Source organism: Diplotaxodon limnothrissa, linkage group LG9 (genome assembly GCF_057381915.1).
Source record: "Diplotaxodon limnothrissa isolate DT_005_m linkage group LG9, D_limnothrissa_male_GT1.1, whole genome shotgun sequence".
Classification (NCBI taxonomy): domain Eukaryota; kingdom Metazoa; phylum Chordata; class Actinopteri; order Cichliformes; family Cichlidae; genus Diplotaxodon; species Diplotaxodon limnothrissa.
In genome coordinates, this window is record NC_140604.1 from 15,758,311 (window position 1) to 15,780,252 (window position 21,942).

Consider the following 21,942-nt stretch of genomic DNA (forward strand, 5'->3'; position numbering starts at 1 on the left):
CCAGAAGACCCAATCCAGTGTTTCTGATGTGATCTGTAAAGGGGAAAGAGGCAGAGAGCAAACAGGGGAGTTACAGTGAGAGCACGATGACGGTGTGTTTGGAATTTAGAGTCGCCGGGTGTGCATTAGTCCTAATGCATCCCGGACTGAGAGGACAGTGGATTTTTTTTTTTTGGTTTGTGTCCATCTGAAATGGAGGTCAATCAATTTTGCATGAGTGTCTATTAAACTGCCTCTGTTTGACCTGCGTGATTGCACGCATGTGTTCAGCTGTATTTCTCTGCACATGCATATGTGTGTGTGCGGTGCCTCTCAGCTTATTTCTGATCTTGTAATTCAGGGCGGACTGTTATTATAAGCGTGTCATTATGTGCCTTCACGTATCGCGCGCCGTCCGACCTTGCATCAGCTCACCTGTGCACTTCCTGAACAGTGCCATTGTAATGCACGGGGACATTTTCACAGTATGTTTTCGCTGAATATTGGCTGAGAAACTGAGAGTTGGCAGAGGTGAGGCGGGTTAGATGTATAAAACAGAGAATATTCTCCAACAGCATTCTTGATTTTTATTTTTTTTTTATACAACAACACATGGATGCTCGGAGAAACAGTTAACCTCCTATAACTGCAGTGAGGCTTTTACATTTTCCTTTTTTTCCCCCATTAACTATAAATATCTGTTGAACTCTGTCTTCAGCTTCTATGCATACGTGGCTTTATTAATTTATTTCTTCTTTGTGTTTATGAAATGTCTCAGATGGCGGGAAGGAGGTGCTGTCAATGCATCAGGTGCTGCTCTACCTACTACGCAGCAGCAAGCCCCTGGTCCCTGAGGAGGAGATTGCAGATATGCTGCAGTGGGAGGAGCTGGCGTGGCAGAAGTACGCCGAGGAGTGCAAGGGCATGATCGTCACCAACCCGGGCATGGTGAGGCCCTCGGCTTCTTTGTTACGACACCGAGGTGGCTTTGTCTGACGTTTCAAGGACGTTTGCACGTCCCCTCAGACACTGCAGGAATGAGGCTGCTCCTGTTAGCCTGTGACACGAGCAGCCTCACCTTTTATGCCCAGGGCGTTTGTTGTCATCGGCACTATTACGGCAGGAAGGTTTTTATGTCGCAGTCAAAGTTGGTTAACCTTCTCGTGTGGCCCACATTATGAAGGAGGTACAGAAATTGTGTCTGGGTAAAGGTGAAGATGTCCTTGCTAGCAAGGATGTTGCATATGAGCAGTGAATGTGATTGTGTAACCTTTGGTGTGGGTGAGTTATTGAGTCAACTGCTGTTCCTGGCAGAACTGAATTGTTGCTGTCAGGCTTTCCATACCGTGGGTGTATAATGGTCTTCCATTGCTGCGCTCAACTTAAACGATTAGACCGCCAGTCAAACGAAGTGTATTAAGGAGGTCGTGTCTGGAGCTTTACCCTTTTTGAAGAAAACAGAGTTATCAGAGGCAAGGGTCAAAGCAATGGATCACAACACTCCCAGGAAGCTTTTTCCAATATTGGTGATTGTTTGGATGGCTGATTACAGCCACTTCATTCTCTCTGACCAAGCATGGTTTTAAAATATTTACAGCTCTAAGCCCAGCGCCTTAAGCTTTGATTAAATCACTGCCATTCCTGTGTGTTGTCTGTAAAACATGCTGGAAAATTAATATTTTAAACATGCCAATCACAAGTTCCCCGAGTCCAGGGCAGAGTTTCCAACAGGAAAGTTGTCATGCCCGGCGGCTGCGATTGGTCGGGGATGAGAGTTCAGTCAGTGTAGCGCTAGCAGCTGTGCACGTGCTCGGTGGGTGACGGGCGTGAACTCACCTCAGGGTGTTTATTTCCCACTTCCAGGTTAAAGATAAAATGACGAAGGCTCTACCAGCAGTGGTACATCGAATCAAGTTTAACCTTGTTGAGATGCAGCCATGAATAACTTGGCACTCTGGTTTAGTTAACATGTGCAGCCAATCAGCTGAGCAGGCAAAACATATGAACTCATAATACCCTTTGTTTTTTACACTTGCACTTTCTTCAGGCTGTTGCTTCTGGATTTATTTCTTTTTAATCTCCCGCTGTGAGGCCTGGCAAGGGTCAATTTAGGCCCGCCACTCTGTAGCAAGGAGGAGAGGGAGGAAAGAGAAGCTGAAGGCCTTATTATCCCAGATGTTTTGTAACAGCAGCCAAAACACACATTATGTCAGTTTATGAAATGCCTCCCACCTGAACATCTCAGATTTATCTTAAAAAAAATTCCCTGTTACGCACAATTTCAGGCTCCTGCTGTTATTAGTTTTCTCCAAAATGCTTTTCAAGGCATGGCAGTCGCATCTTTTTAGGAGCCATTTTCAATTTCATTATCTCGAAAACTACTTGCACTCGGTCATTCGAATGTTTTAGGGTAAATACCTGGTACTGTGGCTCTATGAATACGGACTCTCAGCAGTGTCAGCTTAACAGAGAATGATGGATGCTTTAAATTTGATCTCTGACAGCAAATTTAAAGGCCTGCAGAAACCACATTTTTGCAGGCAGGGGACTGATATTTGATTTACAGCTTCTCATAAACAAGGACCTAACTTTTTTTTCTTTTAAAACAGTCCAAATCTGCTGAATGATTTTGCAGATATTAAGTGTATAATATGGAAACTTCACTGTGATATTCCCCAGGAATGACACCATGTGCCAGCTCCACGTGAACTTTTTTAGAAAGAGCAAGATTGTGTTAATGTTATGCTCAAAATTTGTGATGTTTCTCTCTCGTTTTCCCCAGTATGAATTTTTGAAATACTCTTATGAGTGTAGCAGCCAATGAGCTGTGAGACCACATTCACAGAGCCATATAATCAGATATTTATCCTGAAAAACAGGAACGACCTAGCTTAAGTCGTCATGCATAATTACTTTAAGGAAGTGAATCTTTCCCCTCGACTTCTTTCAGATAAATCTGAGGTGGGAAGTTTCTGTTAAATCCAAAATAAAGTAACAGCGCAGTAAAATGGAGTATAATAAAAGAAAAGTGTTCAATGAAATAAAAGCAGCTTTAAAAATACTTAAATAGAACAAAATGGCTCAATCAATTATAAAAAAAACAGAAGTGGGAAAGTTTACTAAATGTAGTAGAGAACAAGCACAGCAAATAGCAGATGGCAATAAAGTGGCTCATTATACACACAGTTTAAACTGCAGCTAACATTGCAATTAAGTTGGAAAAATACACTGTAACCAGGCATTTTTATCAATAGATTAATTAAACCAAACCAGCGGCATTCTCATTTCCGTCAGTCACATAATTGATAGCAAACACAAGTGTTTTCTTGCAGGTATTTAAGTGTAAACCATACAGCGCTCCCTAATCAATAAAAATGTCCTTTCAGGGCTAAGTGGTGTAGGTCAGCCCGTCCGTACTCTCGCTCTGTGAAAAGCCCTCACCTGCTGCGTTACACCAAGGTCACATGCTGCTCCGAGTGAAAGCATCCGATGCCAATCACGCAAGGCTCCCCTGACGCCATCACCTTTCAATCTGTTACGGTGAATTAAAGCATAGGTGGTGGAGCTGAGGACACTAAATGGCCTAAGATCTGTGAATTAGCATTTACAGTGTATTTGTCGGGATTGTAAAAAGGGCAATCACGCCGCCAATCAAACCTGATTATGTCGCTTTAACGGCACAATCAAAGTTGCCTGCCGACCTCTCGCTCTCTAATCAAAGTTTGCATGCAGGCGGCGACGGGCGGACGCGGCTAATGTCAAGGTGAGCGCAGGCCTCCAGCCATCTGCCATGCAGATCAGCGCTCCTTATGCCGCGGCCCCTTCCTCTGATCCCACCACACGCCTGACAGGCTAACTGTGATTTGGGAGTCGGCCGAGGACATGTTGCCTGTCAATCTCCTCCCCGATAAGAGCGTCAGAAGTTAGCTCGCCATCCCCGGCATCGCTTTATCATTGTTGCGCTCACGCTACGAGCACAATCTGGGCCTCATCTCATTATGCGCCTGTGACAGATGACCCTTGTTGGGTGGATTATTTTTTATTTCACATGCTGGCAGCAGGTGACTGATTGATGGTTGCCCGGTAGCTATGTAAATATGTTTCTCCTCGCTGTGCTGACTTCTTTGTTTTTCTCCCCCCCCGCAGAAACCGAGCTCGGTGCGCATCGACCAACTGGACAGGGAGCAGTTCAACCCAGACGTCATCACTTTCCCCATCATCGTTCATTTTGGGATACGGCCCGCGCAGTTAAGCTACGCTGGAGACCCCCAGTAAGGCCGCCGACATGCACAGATAAATATCTTCCCCCGCTGCTCACCGGCCCCCTCGTTCCCACCGCTCCTCGTTCGTTCGGTGGCGAGAGAAGAACCGGCGGCGTTGCACGTCAAGGAAAGACGAGAGCAGCGTATGTCGAAGAGGAGTGGCGCTAGCTGAAGGGGAGGAAGAGGAAGAGAAAACGAGCGGCGTGACATTTTTACATGCGTCGTCACGGGTCCCGGGTTTCCGCTGGGTGCCTCCGCGGCGGGAGCTGGCGCGGTTTGTCTCGTGAATAGTAATGCAACATACACGCACCGGAGGGCTTGCAGTAGGGAATACTGTACTGTGCCGCTGCATAATTAACAAAAGCAGTGTATTAGATCATGTGAGCGGCAGTCTCTGAGGTGTTCAAAGAGATGCGACAACATCGCTAATCAAAAGTCGGCACACAACTCCTGCACTCTGATGCTAAATTTAAACCTGTGGCTTTCTTTTTTAACTCAAATGTCTGGTTTAAAGCGTAACAGTCAGGGGGAGGTGCGGGAGGAAAATGGTGGTGATGAAGATGCAAACAAGAGGATGATCATTAGGGAATCCATTTAGGCAGAACTAGTTTGCTTCTTCCCTCTGACTAATGTCCCCTCTCCCCTGCTGCCACGTTTTAGCAGTCTGTCCACTGAGCACTTTCATCCCCGTGCACCCTGCTGCCATGTCAAACTTCTCAAAGCGGCAGACAACGACAAATTTATGGATGGATTGGGACATCATTAGCCGATGCAGAAACGAGTAGTAAGAGACCAGCGGAAAGGATTTCCTACCACTGCTAATGATGCGTGTAGCGAGGGCAGGAGTCGGTGTTGATTGCGGCTGCAGCAATGCCACAGAGAGGGAGTCTTGGACACAGCAGCAGCATATATTAACTCGGGAGACTGAAGATGCTGTGTTGTCGTCTTCCCTCCGCGCCGACCGCTGGACACGTGCGCTCGGGGGCTGCCACTCGAGCTACCCCAGCTCGACCAATGAGGCAGGAGTGATGGCATGACAGAGGTCAGGAGATGTATAGAAAAGCAGGAGTGACACACACGGGGGAGAAGGGGTAAAAAACTATGCAGAGGAGGCGGAAGCCCTCTTTCAGAAAAGCCCTCAAACGTGCTGTCGGGTTCTCATGTCGGTCTCGCTGAATAACTACAACGCTGCCAGCGTGGCTCGAGTTTGAACCGAACGCCGTCACGTTCATGCCTCGCTGATGTACGGCTTCAGAGTGGCAGAGTCTCTTGTCACTCATGAGCCTGAAGCTGAGCTCATAATTTGCATACCGAGCCGTGATTGGGCCGTTTTCTCCTGACACTGACAGTGACACCGTACTGACACAGTGTTTCCATGCATCATTTTTCTTATCCGTGCCTGCGTAGCTCACTGCAGTTACATTTCACAGAACGCAAAAGCGGCTGTCTTTATTTTTAAATGGGTTTTCCAAACGTTTAAGGAGAATGGAAATAAAACGGTGCACAGTGTTTGATGAGGAAAGCAAAATGAAGTTGATTTGATGCTGTCAGGTCCTGTAATGCTGAAGGCTTCTCATTTTTCTCAGATGACTGGGAGTCAAGTCTTTGGTCTGAAAAGGCAAAGAGTGCAATGTAAAGACTAAAGCAACAGAAACGTAAAGAAATAAAGGAATTTATACACTTTCTTTACAATAAATGACCTTTTTTAAACACAAATATATAAAACTTATATTTTCCCCCATTAAAAGTTTTAATATTTACGATGTTTAATGGATTAAAATTGTCTACTTTTATTTTTTTTGATTTAACCATGGAGCAGCTTCATGCATTGGGAGCCTTGAGCTTGTTTCATGGCTTCATTAGCTGTCTGGTTGCCACTTATTTTACAGAGCATTTGAATCACCTGTTGAGATGAACCATTGATTTCAGTAAGATTGTTGATCTTTTCTTTTAAATGCAGCTTTCTTTTTGTTGGCACTCTGACACTCTTCTGGTGTCTCATCTTTGGCTCTTTCTCGCTTTTCAAAGAAGCTCTTCAGCGACAGGGTTAGTTTGTAGACTTACTGATGCATGGAGGGAAAAAAATCGGACTGAGATACTGTAAGTGCGGGCAGAACGGCTTGAAAAGACAATCGGTTTAACGCAAAAGTTGAAATGAGATGCAGCATGTGAAAACCAGGCTAAAATAATACATTTTTTAAATTGTTTTCATGTTTCTGTAAATAGTTTTGTTATTTTTCTATGAATTTAGATTATTTTGGTTTAGCACATAGTCACCTATAACAGGTTGTTTGGCTAAAGAAGGAAAAGTTACTAATGGATGAATTATACTTCAGCGGAAAATCTACGTTACAACGTAGTCGGAAACTATTCTTGACTCTAACCTAACCGTAACCTGATGTGGAACTTCCGAAATATAAGAAATTATGACCAAACAAATAACATGTATAAAAACCTGCAGACCAGCGCGTTTGACAAGATCGAGAGAAGAGAATCATAAAGCTACTGCATCCAGCTGTAAGCTGTAGTCATGCTGCTTTCTCCTTTTTCTCCATCACCTCACACACACACGAACGTCAGCATGTGAAGTAAAATAATAAACTTAAACTGTTTACAATCATCTGTGCACCCTTAGCCAAGTGTCCCTCTAGCTTCTACCCTAAGTCTTTCTGACTGAATAAAGCTTTGTCTTATCTCAGCTTTTCAGTCATGTCAAACTCCTTAAAAACAGTTAAAAAAACCCAAAATGTATAAATAAATCTGTTGGTGTATCAGGTGTAAAATCCCTCCAAACTGCTGCTGCTGTGCTGCTAACTTCCTCCTATATAGTGCTCCTACTAGCTGCTGCAGTCCTGGAAACAAAGAGGCAAACACAGTTAAATGGATCAGTTTGTGTGGATGGTTTATTGAGTAAGGATCGGACTAATATCTGATCAATGCGTCCCTATCGTTGTGTCTTATCTGCACCTTAAAGCGCTCTGGAGCGTATTTACAAACCAGAAGAGACAGTCGTCCCACTCTGGGCCTTCGTAAAAGGGGTGTGGACAGCTGCTCCACCATGCAGCACCCAGATACAGAGACGGTGGTGTTAGGCCAATATTACAAGTATTGTACTTCATCATTGTAGTGGGTATATGAAAGAGCAAAGTAAACATAAAAGTCACTTTTCACTTCCCAGATTTTTCCACACTGTTCTTAAAATTCCACTGTGGAATTTTGAAGCCGGAAAGCTGTGTTTGAATGCCAAAGCGCCATTACTGTAACAGATAGATGAAGCCAGCAGTGGTCTACATTTGAAAAGGGCTGGAGATGGGGGAGGAAGGGGAGGGGGCGGTTGAAGAGAAAGAAAGAGGCAGCATATGCTAATGAAAGCATGTGCAGGGAATGGCGAGAGCCGCGGCAGCGCTACCCTGAGAGCACACAGCAGATCTGTGGAAAGGTCATTGGAGCGGATTGGGGACGAGGGGGCCTCCCAGGCTGGATAGACTCTCTCTCTCTCTCTCCATCTCGCTCTCCCTTTCTTCCTCTCCGTCTCTCGTCCGAGCGGGGCTTCTGTGCGGAGGTGCTGGTGAGCTGATAATCGGGGCGGTAAAGCCGCCTCATTCCCTCGTCTCAGTCTCTAATGAAGTCCCCGCTATTAAAGCTCTATAATTCTTCTGTTCCACAGTATACCCCCCACCCCATCACCACCACCTCCCTCCTCATCCTCCACCCTTCCTTCCTTCCTCCTCTCTCTCCCTCACTCCTTCTGTCATTTTATGCCACTCTCCCTGTCAGCGCGCCATCCTGTCCCCCAAGCCCCTCCATCCCACCAATCATAATTGAATAACTCTGGGTAAATGAGGAGAAAGTCTCCTGAATGGGAGCAGAACGGTCACACCCGGCCCTTGGTGCATCAATCAGGGGGTCTGATTGAAAAGAGAGGGAGAGAGGAAGCGAGAGAGAGGGGGGAGGTGGTTGGTATCATGGCTACATGTCACCTTGCCGATAACTCCGTGCCTCTTTTCAGATGCAAATGAGAAGAAAGACAATAGAGTTTTATAGAAAATGAGAATGAGGTTGCGAGATAACTCGAGCCAGTGTCACGTCTGTTCCCTTTTTTTTTTTCGTTCTTTTTTACGACGTGAGCAGAAAATTGTGAGTATCTGTGTGTGTGTGTGTGTGTGTGTGTGTGAACTTCTGCCCACAGCTCAAACAGTGGACATCTGAAACACTGACTCTTCTGTGTCCACTGCCCCTCACACACAAGCAGCTGATGCAACAGTGGCTGCTGGCTGCTGTTAAATTATGTTTGATATCAGGCAAGCTTCAAATGAAATATTGATGTGTTGTTGCAAAGGATGGAAACAGAGAGTGAAAGAGAGAGGGTGGACTTGTCAGCATGTCACCTCCTTATTTACCGTCCGCAGGTATCAGAAGCTGTGGAAGAGCTACGTGAAACTACGCCACCTGCTGGCCAACAGCCCCAAGGTCAGGCAGATCGACAAGCAGAAGATGACACAGAGAGAGGTGGGTGAAAGAAAACAAAACCGCCTTTGATATGTATTTTTTTGTTTCTTTTCTCACACTCATAATTTATCAGTAGAAGGCGCTTTCAGTGGAAGCGCGTGTCCTGGAGATATGAAAGGTGCTGCTGCAACACTGGCGCTCTTACTCTCTCTGCAGAAGTAAGAGATTCGCAGATATTAATTACAAAAACAAAACTATTACCATTGCTATTATTCCTGCTGTGCGCACTGATTCAAAAGCTGCTTATCGGAAACTCCCTGCCAGTACTCGCCGTTATTGCGGTAACAAAGATGCTATTTCACTCAACAAAAGTGAGATGTTCAAAACTTACAAAGGCAGCAATATTTGATTCTTTTTGTTAGTTTTTTTTTTTTTTTGTTGTTGTTGTTAAGAAAACGTAGCCACACTTTGTTGCATTTAATGCTTTTTTTTTTTGTAGCAGAGGTAATTTTCTACACATTAATACCTGGAGTTTTTCAAATTATGTTATTTTTTTGTGTGTGAATATCAGACTTAAAGTGGTTGCTTTTACTTAAAGCGTAACTTTACCGCTGATTAAACAGTCCAATTGTCCAGCCAACGCGAGGATATTTAGTCATTTTTTATTGTTAAACTATTATTTTGGCCATTTCAACCTTTTTCATAGTTTCTGATATTTTTTCTTATGTTGCTAAAGTTTTGCACTGTCGAACGATGGTGCACTGAAGAACAGAGCAACATTAAAAGTTTGCACTATATTACTACCTTTCTCACTCTTCGCACCTTCTCTTCCACTTTATCTGTTTTAACTCCTTTGTCTTTATTTTGACGACTCACATTTGTTTTATTTAATTCAGTCAGGTGACCAGATCACCTGGGCTCTAGCATGCCTCTGTGCATACAGACCATTGAAGCGTCCCATCCTAATGCACTTCCTGTGTTCTGGGCTAAAATTCAACTTTTCTGCAGTCTGAGTCTCACGAGTCGAGGTATTATCGGTGCACCTGAATATTGTTTTATGACAGATGTGAAAAATGCGACGCCACCCTTTAATGCATAATTTAGTTGATTTTTACTGCTCAAAATAAAACGCCTGTAACTGCGCTCTCGAGTTGACTGTGAAGGTCAAACCTCCACCTGGGAGCAGGAGTGGAAAAGGTTTAGGTTTAGTGAAGTAATAACCGTGTAGCCACGGGGATTCATGGGGTGGTGGTGCTGTGTGAGAGTGTGTGGGGCCTGGGCAAGCCGAGAACAAGCACCTTGCCACACTGCATCCTTCTCACAACTTCTCTACAGCAGACACAGCTTCTCCTCTAATTCTTTGAGTGTGCTGCAGATCCAGCCTCTTCCTTTGGACTGTTTGATACACTCTGGACCAATAATGAGCGAGAACTCGGAGCTCAATTAGCTCGTTTCCCAGGTAGCTCGGCAAAGCTCCCCGGCTAACAGGCCCTGACAATCCCACTGTCAACCTGCACTGGAGCAATTAGTGAACCCAAACAGTGGATCCATCATGCTCCTCCAGCAGCATTAGCCATGTCAGTGTCTCCTCACTGCAGTGGCAGTGTGGCACCGCTATTTACTTAATGCCCGAGGGAACACTGAAGCTTCCTCTGTAAATGGTCGTTCACTGACAGACTAAATGTCTGCTCATCTGATAGGCATTTTAAGAAGCACCCTGTCAGAGGTGTTGTGCGCCTCAGACGGGCCCTTTGATACTTCCGCACTCCCCCTGAAGTCTGCAGAGCTCCGGGGAGAGCAGAGGTGTGGCAAAAACTGGCCTACACACCCTGGCTCACGCCTCTGGTATTTTTTTGCAGTGATTGTTTGCAATATAAATAAAGTTTTTGGTTAAAATTGTTCCCAACATAGAGCGAATAGGTGAAGTGTGTTATAAGATATTATTTGTCTCTGTATTAGAAATGAAAGAAAATGAAATACAGAACTGTGCTACTTTATTATCTCATATCTCTAATTTGAATAAGTATTCAGCCCCGAGTCAGTGCTTTGACAGTGGATTCAGCTTCGAGTCTTCTCTATCAGCTCGGCGTATGTGGATTTGGGGATTTGCTCCGATTCTTCTTTTGCAGCATCTTCGCAAAGCTATCTTAAACTCACTCCACAGATTTTTCTGTTGGTTTCGAGTCTGAGCTTCAGCTCGGCCACACAAGAACTTAACGCTCTCTTTCCTCAGTACGTTTCAGCATCGACAGGGATGTGCTCTTAAGGATGTCTCTACCCAGTTTTCAGACTGTGGCTCTCTTTACTTTATTCTTTTGGTTCTTTAAAATGGACCTGCTATGTTTTTGCCTTATTTTCTGTCATGCATATATATATTGCTACATTGGTGGATGCTAAAATTAAACATGACTGAGGTTTCAAATAAAGAGGTCAGTGCATGTCAAAGTAATCCCTGTGAGCCAAAAGCTCAGGCATCAGACTGCTCTAAACACACCGTTTCAGACAGTAAATCACCCTTTAGATTATATCTTGTTTGGATTATTTGGATTATGGGTTAAGTACATTGAACCTCTGTAGAAACAGAGATTTTACCCAGAAGAACAGGCACCAATCATCGAACGTAACATTAGGTTAGACTGCAAAATTCAGCCTGTGATGGTGGCACATCAGCTGATCTCATTACCATAGCATTATGATGTCTCTGCAAACCAGCTTGCAACCCACCCTTAACCCTTTGCTACTGCTAGTCATGTTATTTTTGACTCAATAGTATCTGCTGTGCTCTGTTCTGTATTGGGCAGTCTTCCTTCTCCCCCCCCCACCTCATCTGGCTTCTTGCTCCGCATACCCACAGGTGGAACACAACAAGACCATAAACGTGGGGTAATTACTGTAGTGGTCTGGACTAAAGAAGGTAGCACAGCAAAGTTTAATAAAGAATCACTGGTATTCATTATCAGCATTCCTGCACATCTTATGGAAATTAGGGCATCAGCTCTAGCAAATCATATGCTGGATGACCTAAAATTGCAAAAGCTTTAATCTTCCTGCTTTGTACTGGAAACAATATGGTAGGAATAAGCTACAGGGCCCTAAATGAACCAGCAAAAACTAAAGTAAATGGTGCACACAAGCTACGGATGTGCACTTGCCTTCCACAGTCATTGAATTTCAGACAGTGTCTTTGGTGTTTGACCTCAGCCTGTTCCAAAAACACAAACACTCTTCACAGCAGAAGAGTATGATGATAAAAGTCAAATGTGCCATGACTCGTCTCTTTGACCAGCAGAAAGTTACGTCTCATCTCCTTCCCACACTGGTTAATTATTTACTTTTTGTGCTTCTCGCTCAAATTTTCGTCCTGCAAAAATGAAGCATTTACATATCATTCGCACTTCTCTGTGATTACTGCTTTCCATATACAGTGGTTGGCTGTCCATGGAAAGTGTGTGTGTGTGTGTGTGGTTGCACATGCACTTGTGCGCGTGGGTGACGGTGTTCACTTTGATGCACAGTTCAAAGTAGGATGGCATTATTTATTCATGCCTTTGTTGTTCTTATTTCCTCTGCGAGTCGAAAATTCCTGGCGTTCCATTTTAGGCAGATCACGGCTAACTCAGACAGAGTCGATAGCGTCTCCGCTGAATGAAACACATGCATGCGCACGCACATTTAGGAGGTGCTGTCTGTCAATACGTCTTCCATCTTGGTTGTTATTTGTAGGACCTCTTATCTCAGACTCAAACTCTCCTTTTACTCTGCTGAATCTGCTGTAGGGCTGACATGTTTGTCTGTTTGTGTGTCTGTAATGATTCCTGGTGTTGCTGATGGAGGTACCTCTAGGCTCTGGTGTGGTGGGCCTAATGGGCAGGCAGGTGCCTCAGCTCTTGGTTGCAGCGACTGAAGCCTCATCATCAGCTTTCACCCAGGAGCACCACAACCACCACTCCCCACAGCCATGCTGACCTATGGCAGCGCCTCAATTAGCTAGAACCAGCAAAGCTGTCACTTTTCTTCTTGCTGCTGTCTGCTGCTATGCTATATGTGTATCCTGCCATGGAGGTTTCAGATTATTACATGTGCTAGCCTATCTGTTGGAAAAGCAAGAGTCAAAGAAAGGGGGGAGCGAGGGTGGGGTGAGGTTTTGAGGATGGGAGCTGTCCCCGTAGGCTGTGCTCCAGTGGATCAATAATTGACTGGCTGGTTGTTTGGCAGGAAGCTCTTCAGAAGATCCGTCAGAAGAACACGATGCGCCGAGAGGTCACAGTGGAGCTCAGCAGTCAGGGCTTCTGGAAGACTGGCATCCGCTCCGACGTCTGTCAGGTAACGCCACTCAATTGTATGCATGCACATACAGCGCCGATTCCATGGATCGAACAAACGAATGTACACATTGTTTCACAGTTACATAACAATGAAGCATAACACCCTGGTGCTTTTAAAAGTAAAGAGATTCAAAACATCCTTTAATGCACTCCAGAGAGACAAGTATAAACAATCTTTTAAAACAAAGATTTATATATATATATTTCTAACAAGACTGAATAGAATACTAAATAAAGATTATTTCAATTACAGACTTTTTTTTTTTTTTTTTTTTTATTCTATAGTAAAGAGAAAAAACCCCATTTACCTTAAATTCAAAAAAATCCCCAAATTCAAGAAGCTGAAAGCACAGAGTGTGGAGCATTTTCATTCAAGAATGAAAGAATCAACTTTGTAAGTGGACTGGTTTTTATATAGCGCTTTTCTCAAGCATTAGAATCCCTTTTACTGGAAGCCACAATCACCCATACAGTGCTTTATTCTGTGCCTTTAAACACTTTGTACCTATCAAATAAATGCACACTCACGCACTGATGGATGCATCAGGGTCCATTTGAGATTTGGTTTGTTGCCCAAGGATCTGCAGACTGGTGGAACCAGGAATCAAACCACAGCTACTTATAACACTTGTTGCTGACTGACACGGAAAAGCAAGGCAGCTAAATCCTACCCATCATTGTCAAATTAAATAGACAATAATGCTTTAGTATTCTTGGAGTTTTGACTGTACTATAGACAGCTTTAATAGCAGGGAGGGCGGGTTTATAGGCAAAAACATATTAATGACTGTACTTAGACATGGAAGAGAAGGAGAACTGCGAAGTTATCAGTTAATACTATTAGGGTTGGTTAGCAAGGTGCATTCACAGACTATACAGATACAGCTACTGGCACTAGCTTCAGTTAATATGCAAAGGAAATACGCAACATTTATCCATCAAAACTGGTGTGCATCCTTCTTGGATGGTTTCTTAGTACAACTAGCCACACACCAAGTCATACAATCTGTCAAATAATCGGATTAACATGATCAGAAATGGCAAATAGATCTGTGACGCTACATGGTACAGGTTAGAGTGGACCCAAATCATTTTTTTTGTAGCAGGCACTGTTTTATGCCTGCTCTATAGGCAGAGTATTTTAACGTGGGATTCTACTTTGCATTGTTTTCGTCTCTATGGACTGTTTTCCTCTGTAATTACATGTTTTTTAGTGCCACCTTCTGAGTTTAGCTACAGTTTAGCTAACGTTTGTCTAAATCTTGTCTACGTTATATCTGTTAACAATGTAAGTGCAATAGTTTCAGGGTACAAAGTTAAATGCTCGCTTTGTATGCTCGTGGCAGTTGGCTGCCCCTCCCTGAGTTTAGTTAAACACGAGGTCTCTTCCTGTTAAAAGGGAGTTCTTCCTTCTCACTGTCGCCGACTCCTTGTTATTTACCCTGCAACGTGAAGCCACTTAAAGCAGCTGCTGTTGTGCATTGGCTGTGTATAAATAAAACTGAATTTGTATTTAAAACCAAAAAGCAAACATAGTCACTAGAAGTTGGACACATGCACATATTGCAGTGGCTCCACTCAGACGGACACGTCCACTGCACAGCCACAGCCACACACCCTTCTCTTCTTTCCACACATTGCGTCACTTCTCCATTCAAGTGTCAAAATCTGTGTAGGCAAAGCGTACTCCCACAGAGCCGCAGCGGTAGCCATACCTTTCATTAAGTAACGACTCCGACTGGACAGCTTATTTATATGCCACTTGACTGTCACTCGGCATTTCATGCACTTTTAACAGCAAAAAAATATATTTAGGATGGATTCTTATTTTTATCGTAACTGTAGCTCATTTTCTAGGAAGCGGAGCAGCATGTTCAACTTGCACTTGGATGTGTGCACGCGATTTCAAACGGGCAGAACTAATGAGACTTGAACCATAACCCTGAATGTGTAAGCAGCGCGCTGTGCCCACTGAAACAGAGCGCTTCGTGTGCTCATGCACTACATTGATAGTCAGTGTAATGATATAGCTAAGTCTGTTTGAGTGCATTTTTTATTTATTGTCTATTCTAGGATCTTTTTTGTCTTAAACTTCTTACTGAAAAGATAATTGGCATCAGCGTAGCACGTATTATTCTCTCGGCACACCCACTATCAATGTAGTGCAGTGAAAGTATCCTACAGCTGATGCTGCTGCTCACATTTGGAGAGGAATGACAGAATGTTCTAGCTGTGCAAGCCAGGCCTCTCTTACAGCAAGGTCTAGCAAAGAAGAATCCGATCCATAATTGCTGTCCAATTATATTTGCTTCAAGCTGTACCGCTACGACTAATTGCTTCATGAATAATTTCAGTCCGAACTGCAGCGGTACAGTCTACACAACATGTGACACAGACAATAGATAGCTGCAAAACTGACCCATAGTTTCTCGATTTTAAAAGCAGACTTCGTCTTTTTTTTTTTTTTTTTTTTTTTTTCCGAAGCAAAATCAACCCCCTTGTTACAAACATCGTTCGGCAACACCAAGGTTGTTTCACTTGAAAGGCTCTGTCAAGGACCGGGCTGCACATCGGGGGCAGAGATGGGACTTATTTATTCATCACAATTTTATTTTATGTTCATATTTTTTTTTTATTTTTTTTTTTATTCACTGCCTTTTTTCTCACTCTTTTGTTTTCTGTTCTTTTTGGCTCCCTGATCACATTTATGTTCAGTCAGACAGTCAAAAACATTTCAAAGGGAAGTCTGTTTTTCTTTTTCTACAGTGGAGAGAATAAGTGTGGGCGGGTCTATGTTTTCTGCAGCAATTACTTAGTGTATATATATATATATTAATCCACCTACTTATAAATTATATAACTAAGGCAAAGCATGGAGAAATACAACTGTATCAGCTGTGTTAGGGGTAGGTAATAAAGCTCGCCTGCAAAGGTGAATTTCTGCAGTAGTTTACGTTGCACAATATATACAGCCTAATAAAATCTGTGGAAGCACTGTAAACCAGAGGCCTTTCACTCACATCACACATGGCTCAATGTGCATCAAAATAAATGAGCCTATCAACGAAAAGAAACAGGAAGCATAGGTGGTTAGACAGCGGTTAGCGCTGTCGCCTCACAGCAGTCCCGGTTTGCAGTGTTCTCCCTGTACATGCCAAGACACGCTGTTCAATTCATAATTCTCAATGTATTCTCTCTGCTTTCTGCCTCACTAGCCAAGTTGCTGTTAATTTAACAAAATTGTTATTTAATGATTAATTAAGTAGCTCTACCGGCTGTGATTCAGGAGGTAGAGGGGGTCATCTGCTAATCAGAAGACTAGTTGGTTACTCAGCTCCTCCAGACCACATGTTGAAGCGTCTTTGGGCAAGACGGTGAAACGCAAATTGGTCGTGATGCATCCGTCAGAGAAAAGCCAAAATGTGCTGGGTTTGAATTTAGCCCTTGAGTGGGTGCTCTGGCTTCCTCACACAGTCCAAAGAGATGCACGATAGGGTTGCTGACTCTGTGTTAGTCCCGTGATGGCGACTCTTCCAGGGTCTACCTAGGCTCATGCACTGTGAAAGCTGGGTTAGTCTCCACCCAACCAGCTCCAGCTCTGCCGTCTTGCACTGTAGCTTCTGATGGTAGTCCTTCAGATCTGCATTTCTCCACCCACCGTAGGTTCTGATTGGATTGCGCAAACAGCAGATCACAAAAGCGAGAGCTGTAGTCCAAGACGCTAAAGTAGAAACAAAAGCTGGAAAAGAGCATGTCTAGCATGGAGTTATCCTTTTGTAAATCGATAATAGGTGGTATAAATCTCTCCAACGCATAATTATATAACTTTTTTTTTATCGCTAAAATGAGGTGCCAAATATGCTTGGGTGGAAGATAATAAACCTGACTGGCTTCCCAGAGTAAAGCCTTGGTGTGGAGTCGTGCTTGTAATACTTAAATCAAAGAAAAAGTGAATTCAGGCTGCTGGCCTGGTTGGAAGGTGTCCAAAATACCCAAACGTCACCCGTGACAGTAAATTAGGAATTTCTCACCTTTTAATTAGTGGCGTATCAACTCTCTAACAAGCCCCCACCCTGCCTTTGTGAACACAGAGACATACTCAGTCACTCAGGCAGTCGTAAGAACAGGTCAGGAGCAGCAGACATGACCGGGCCCCGGCTTTGTTTAATTGGCTGCTTAACAAGGCCCGGGGACTGTGTCACCACGGCCCCTGTGATGGCCCCAGGGCTACGTGGCAGCACCGCTTGTAGCCGCCGGGCCTCGGGCTCACCCTCCCCAGTAGCACTAATTAAAACATGCACGGCTCCTTCCTCTCTCATGTGGTGGCACGGGGTTAATGTGTGTACACCAGCCTTTGTTACAGTTTCTCAGTCACTCCGAGGGGAAGACTTGATAAGCCTCGGCTAATGATTCCGCAGATTGGCTCTGCAGACTGCCGAGCTCAGTATCCGACCACCGACTGTTTCGCTTTAACTCCCACTTTTCTTGTCACATTCCCCTCACTCGCAGCTCATCCTCCAACCCTGCCCTGCCCTTGACTTTTCTTTTACTTTGTTGCACTCAAACTTTTTTCTTTTCATATGTGAGGGTCAGCGGGGGCTGTCAGCGTTTGTTCCAATGTAAGTGTGTCAACATGTCAGAATGGGCTTCGATTTTGACTGTCCTGTCCAAATGTGAATTTCCCCCATCTCTGTCATTCCCTCTCGCTCTACAGCAATTGGGTTTTTGATTATTTCATCTCTCTGTTGCAGAGCACCACTTAATAAATAATGACTGGCTGATTGATTTCTCCCTCCCCGTTCCCTCCATCAACCCTCTCCCATTCTTTCTCCCAATCTCTTCATCACACTTGCTCTCAAAACACGCTCCCTTCACTTTTCTTTCATATACGCCATGATCCTTGTTCTCTGCCTCTTCCTGTTACTTGAGATTTTCTATTTTTTTCTTCCTCTCCTGTCTTCCTTTCTTACCCTGCTTGTCAATTCTCTCTGTCCTCCACAGCACGCCATGATGCTCCCCGTTCTCACCCATCATATCCGCTACCACCAGTGTCTCATGCATCTGGATAAGCTCATCGCCTATGTCTTCAAGGAGCGCTGCCTCCTTCAGGTAAGAATCTGTCATGACTGTTTGATGTGACTGTGAAGGCCTGTCCCAAGCTTACTTAAAGGCTGGCATAGATGATAACTAACAAGATAGATAACATTAGGCGAATCCGTGCAGTGCTTTCAGGCGGTGCACAGTCTACAGGTTAGATAGGCCGATAAAAAAGTAAACATTCTGTGCAGGAGCTTGTTATGCACAGAGATCCAGGGAGGCAGCGTTTCCCCTCATTACTGTGCCCGATCCACCTCTGCAGGGATAGTTCAGGTGGAAACAGGGGCTCAGGAGTCGGCTAAGGTAACACACACACTGGCCTGAGTCATATCTCTGCAGTGAGCAGCCCAGGTCTGCTGTGAGTTGCAGTGACAGTAGTCAGGACAACGACAGCCTCCTCCGTAATACCAGCTCTCCCCTGTCAGGTCCACAGCCTCAAGCTGTGTGCTCTCAGAGTGAGCTCCACGGCTGCCTCCAGCAATATTGAAGAGCTGTCATAACCTGATACATTAGAAATCAATGTGTTGTAGCCTATACATAGTTAAAAAGGGGAAGGATGCATTAAGATTCGCTCAGGGCTCTGTGTGTCTGTGTGCCAGACTGCTCAGTGGTCTGAGAGCATTTGTGTGTGGTTTTTGCACATATCGATCAATGATTGGCCTTTTTGTCGTTTGCATAATGACGACCTGTCATTACAAGCGCTAAAAAGGAAACACTGGCTTGCGAGGCCAGCCGGTAGCTGACAAGCTGCGGCCTCTTTCATCGTGAAGATGTCCATTTGAGCTTCAATGGTTGGTCTCTCTAGGGATATGTTAATTGATCTGTCCCTCCCCCTTTCTCCTTCAACTCCTTCATCTCCCGTAGAAGACGCACAGATGGAAAGAAAAACAATCATTTATACATAACAGCTCACAGGCAGCGCGCACTACAGGCTTCTGCAGCGCCTGTTGCCTGCCTGCATTGCAATTCTTGCCATTGAGGTGGTAATACAGTGGCATCGCTGTGTATCTGTGTGTGGACAAAGCCAGGGCTGTCAGCAGTTCGCCACTACTGGGACTGAAATGACCCAAGTAGGGAGCCATCATTGCTGGGCTTAAAACACTTTCCTCATCTACAGCACACACACAGCAGCGCCTAATGTCCCACAGCACTCACACACACTCTGCGCCCAGATAGATTCAGACAGAACGGCTGCAGGAGTGCAGCGGTGCCTGCTCAAACAGCCCCGCTCCGAGTCAGAGCGGGTTTCAGATCCGCCGTCACTTCTCATTTGCCTCCACTCGGATGGGATGATCACATTTAATGAGATAAATGTTTTCCTGTGACATTCCGCTCATTTAACATGAGGAGAATCAGCTCCCACCCTTTGATTGCATTACAAATGAATTGTACTTTGATAGAAGGTTTGTGTGCTTTGAATATAATTTATCCTTAGTTGTGTCGAACGCATAGGTATAAAAGTTTTGGCACAGTGGCTACCATATTGTTTGTTTCAAGGAGAATGGAACAAACACCAACACACAAGGAAGCGAACTGGTTGCATTGCAAGTTGTAACCATGTGATGAGCAAAAGAGAAGATCTGGCTATGAAACTGCGCTCAGTCAGCATACCCTGGATAATCCTGTATTATCCAGGGTGGCCAGTTGTTTAAATATTATCATCAATATAACCTGAGACTAGTCACTGCGATCAAAAAACCATCAGCTAAGTTTTTACTGAGGTCACAGAGCAAAGGAGCCGAGTGCTGTTTTCTCATAAACTTCTATACAACCTGAGAAATTTTCATCCCTTGGTGGCCATGAAAAAAAAAAAATGCAGGTTTAAGGCGTTTCTTCTGCATTGGCTTCACTTTTCAGACCCAGAAGCCACAGTCCATCCATCTTTAACACTGTCTGTGATTCAGCTGCAGTGGAGGGTGTACACACAGACTGCTAGAGCTTCTCCTCAGTACGACTAACAAATTGTTGTGGATTGTTTGGTCAGTCTTGCGTAATGCATGCCAAAGCACCAGCTTTGCTTGTTGCTTGTTTTGACCCTGCATTACAACAAGAGCAATGACAAACAAGTAATTTCTTACAGAAGCTGAGTTGTTCATTTATAAATATATGTGAAATATTTTACAAAATAAGTACTTTTACAAGTGATTTAGATCTTAAAATATATAGTAGCATTCACTAAACAAAAACAGCAGCTTATACATCTAAACGATTTAATTATTGTAGAAGGATTACAAAAAAATGTAAAATTGAATGTTGGATGAAGTGGTGTTAGATACGGAGCCCCACGAGGAACATTGGAGGGGAAAACATGAAGATGAACCTTTGTGAGATCTCGCAAAATAGGCCGCATCCTTCGGAGGCCGCCAGCTCGAAGCTGGCCGGGAGGTCGAGGCACGATGCGCCGGGAGGTCGAGGCACGATGCGCCGGGAGTGCGGTTCTAGTGAGCCTCTAGTGGCCTCGACCTCCCGGTCAGCTTCGAGCTGGTGGGTAACAGACGTAACAGCACTTTTGCAAATATGTGATGTCTTGATAAGCCGAGCAGATATTTGAACTTTACACAGCTACATTCACGCCTGAAAATATGTTAGAAGTTTATTTTGTGATGCAGAAAGAGTAATATTAAAACTAAGTAGCTGCTGCCATTGTTGGAAACTATAGTTGGCTGGGCCGTGCTATGAATTCTGGGATAGGTTGGTGTTACGTTCCCCTAAAAGGGGTCTAGGTGATGAGGGGGTGGGGGAGTATAACAAAATGTGTCCGGGTCAGAAAAAAGAGTCAAAATGGTTAAATTAAAGAATTTTATTAAAGTTTCTATTAATGTTCAACTAAAAGAGACGGACAAGCTGCTATCACCATTTAAGGAAACAAACAAAACTCAAGCGTTGGTCAGTAAAGTAAAACATAAGTCAAAAAGAGAGGGCAGCTCACTAGCTGCAAACACAGACACGCAGCTCACTAGCTGCAAACAGCAAAAACACATGGCACTCTGGCCCAGAGCTCACCTTTCCCTGGGCTTAAATACTTTTAATTACTGATGCGAGTCAGCTGTGTAAAAGAGAAAGGTGGCACCTCAGGCAGAAGAGATTGTAGGACACGCCCACACAAGCACCTTCAGGAGGAGGCCCTGATAGGGCCGTAACAGTTGGGCCACGAAGGATACACCGACTCGGCCTTCAAATGCGACCTGCGAAGATCTCGCAAAAGTTCATCTTTATTTATTTTTTTCTCCAATGTCCCTTGCAGGGCTCCGTAGTTAGATGCCCTAAAAAAGATACTGAAAAAAACAACTAAAATAGAATAAGAAACACGTTTTAATAGATTTATTAATGTTAAAGTTTATCAGACCATCCTAATCTGCCTGCACTTTAGCCCCTCAGCTCTCCTCCTGAGGCCCTATAACCATCAGATTTGGCTAATTTGCTCAGGATTTCACTCTGTATTTGCTCAGATTGGTTCTCCACACTCTGTTCAGTTCAGCTACGGTTCCCCCACTGCTCTGACAGCCTGCAACCCGCCCGGTACGCCACACTTTTCCCTCTGACCCAGGCCAACATCCCATCAGCCCTGCAGTTATTAATCATCTTTTACCTAACTACAGTGCCCTATGTATTTATTTATCAATCACAGCTATCTAGCTGTGTCTCACGTTACAGCAGGCGTCATATTAAAATTTGTGTTGCTAAGCAATACCACATTTGTTGTTTTACATCATTTTCTGTGGCGTCAAAATGACGTCCTCAGTGATTCTAGGTATAAGTAATCATGAATTCTTTATCTTTTTATCCCCCACATCACATATTATCTTTCTAAAAACTTAAATTAAACCACC

General features: G+C 44.2%; 1 protein-coding gene across 1 annotated transcript in view; it reads left to right on the forward strand.

Annotated features, from left to right (window-relative positions):
* Nucleotides 1–21,942, forward strand: part of drosha (drosha ribonuclease III) — a 146,274-nt gene that overhangs the window by 21,216 nt on the left and 103,116 nt on the right. The window contains exons 14-18 of the mRNA XM_085362786.1: nt 758–927; nt 4,126–4,250; nt 8,651–8,750; nt 12,906–13,013; nt 18,017–18,124. Coding sequence (XP_085218912.1) covers nt 758–927; nt 4,126–4,250; nt 8,651–8,750; nt 12,906–13,013; nt 18,017–18,124 — 611 coding nt within the window. The remainder of the gene's footprint in view (nt 1–757; nt 928–4,125; nt 4,251–8,650; nt 8,751–12,905; nt 13,014–18,016; nt 18,125–21,942) is intronic.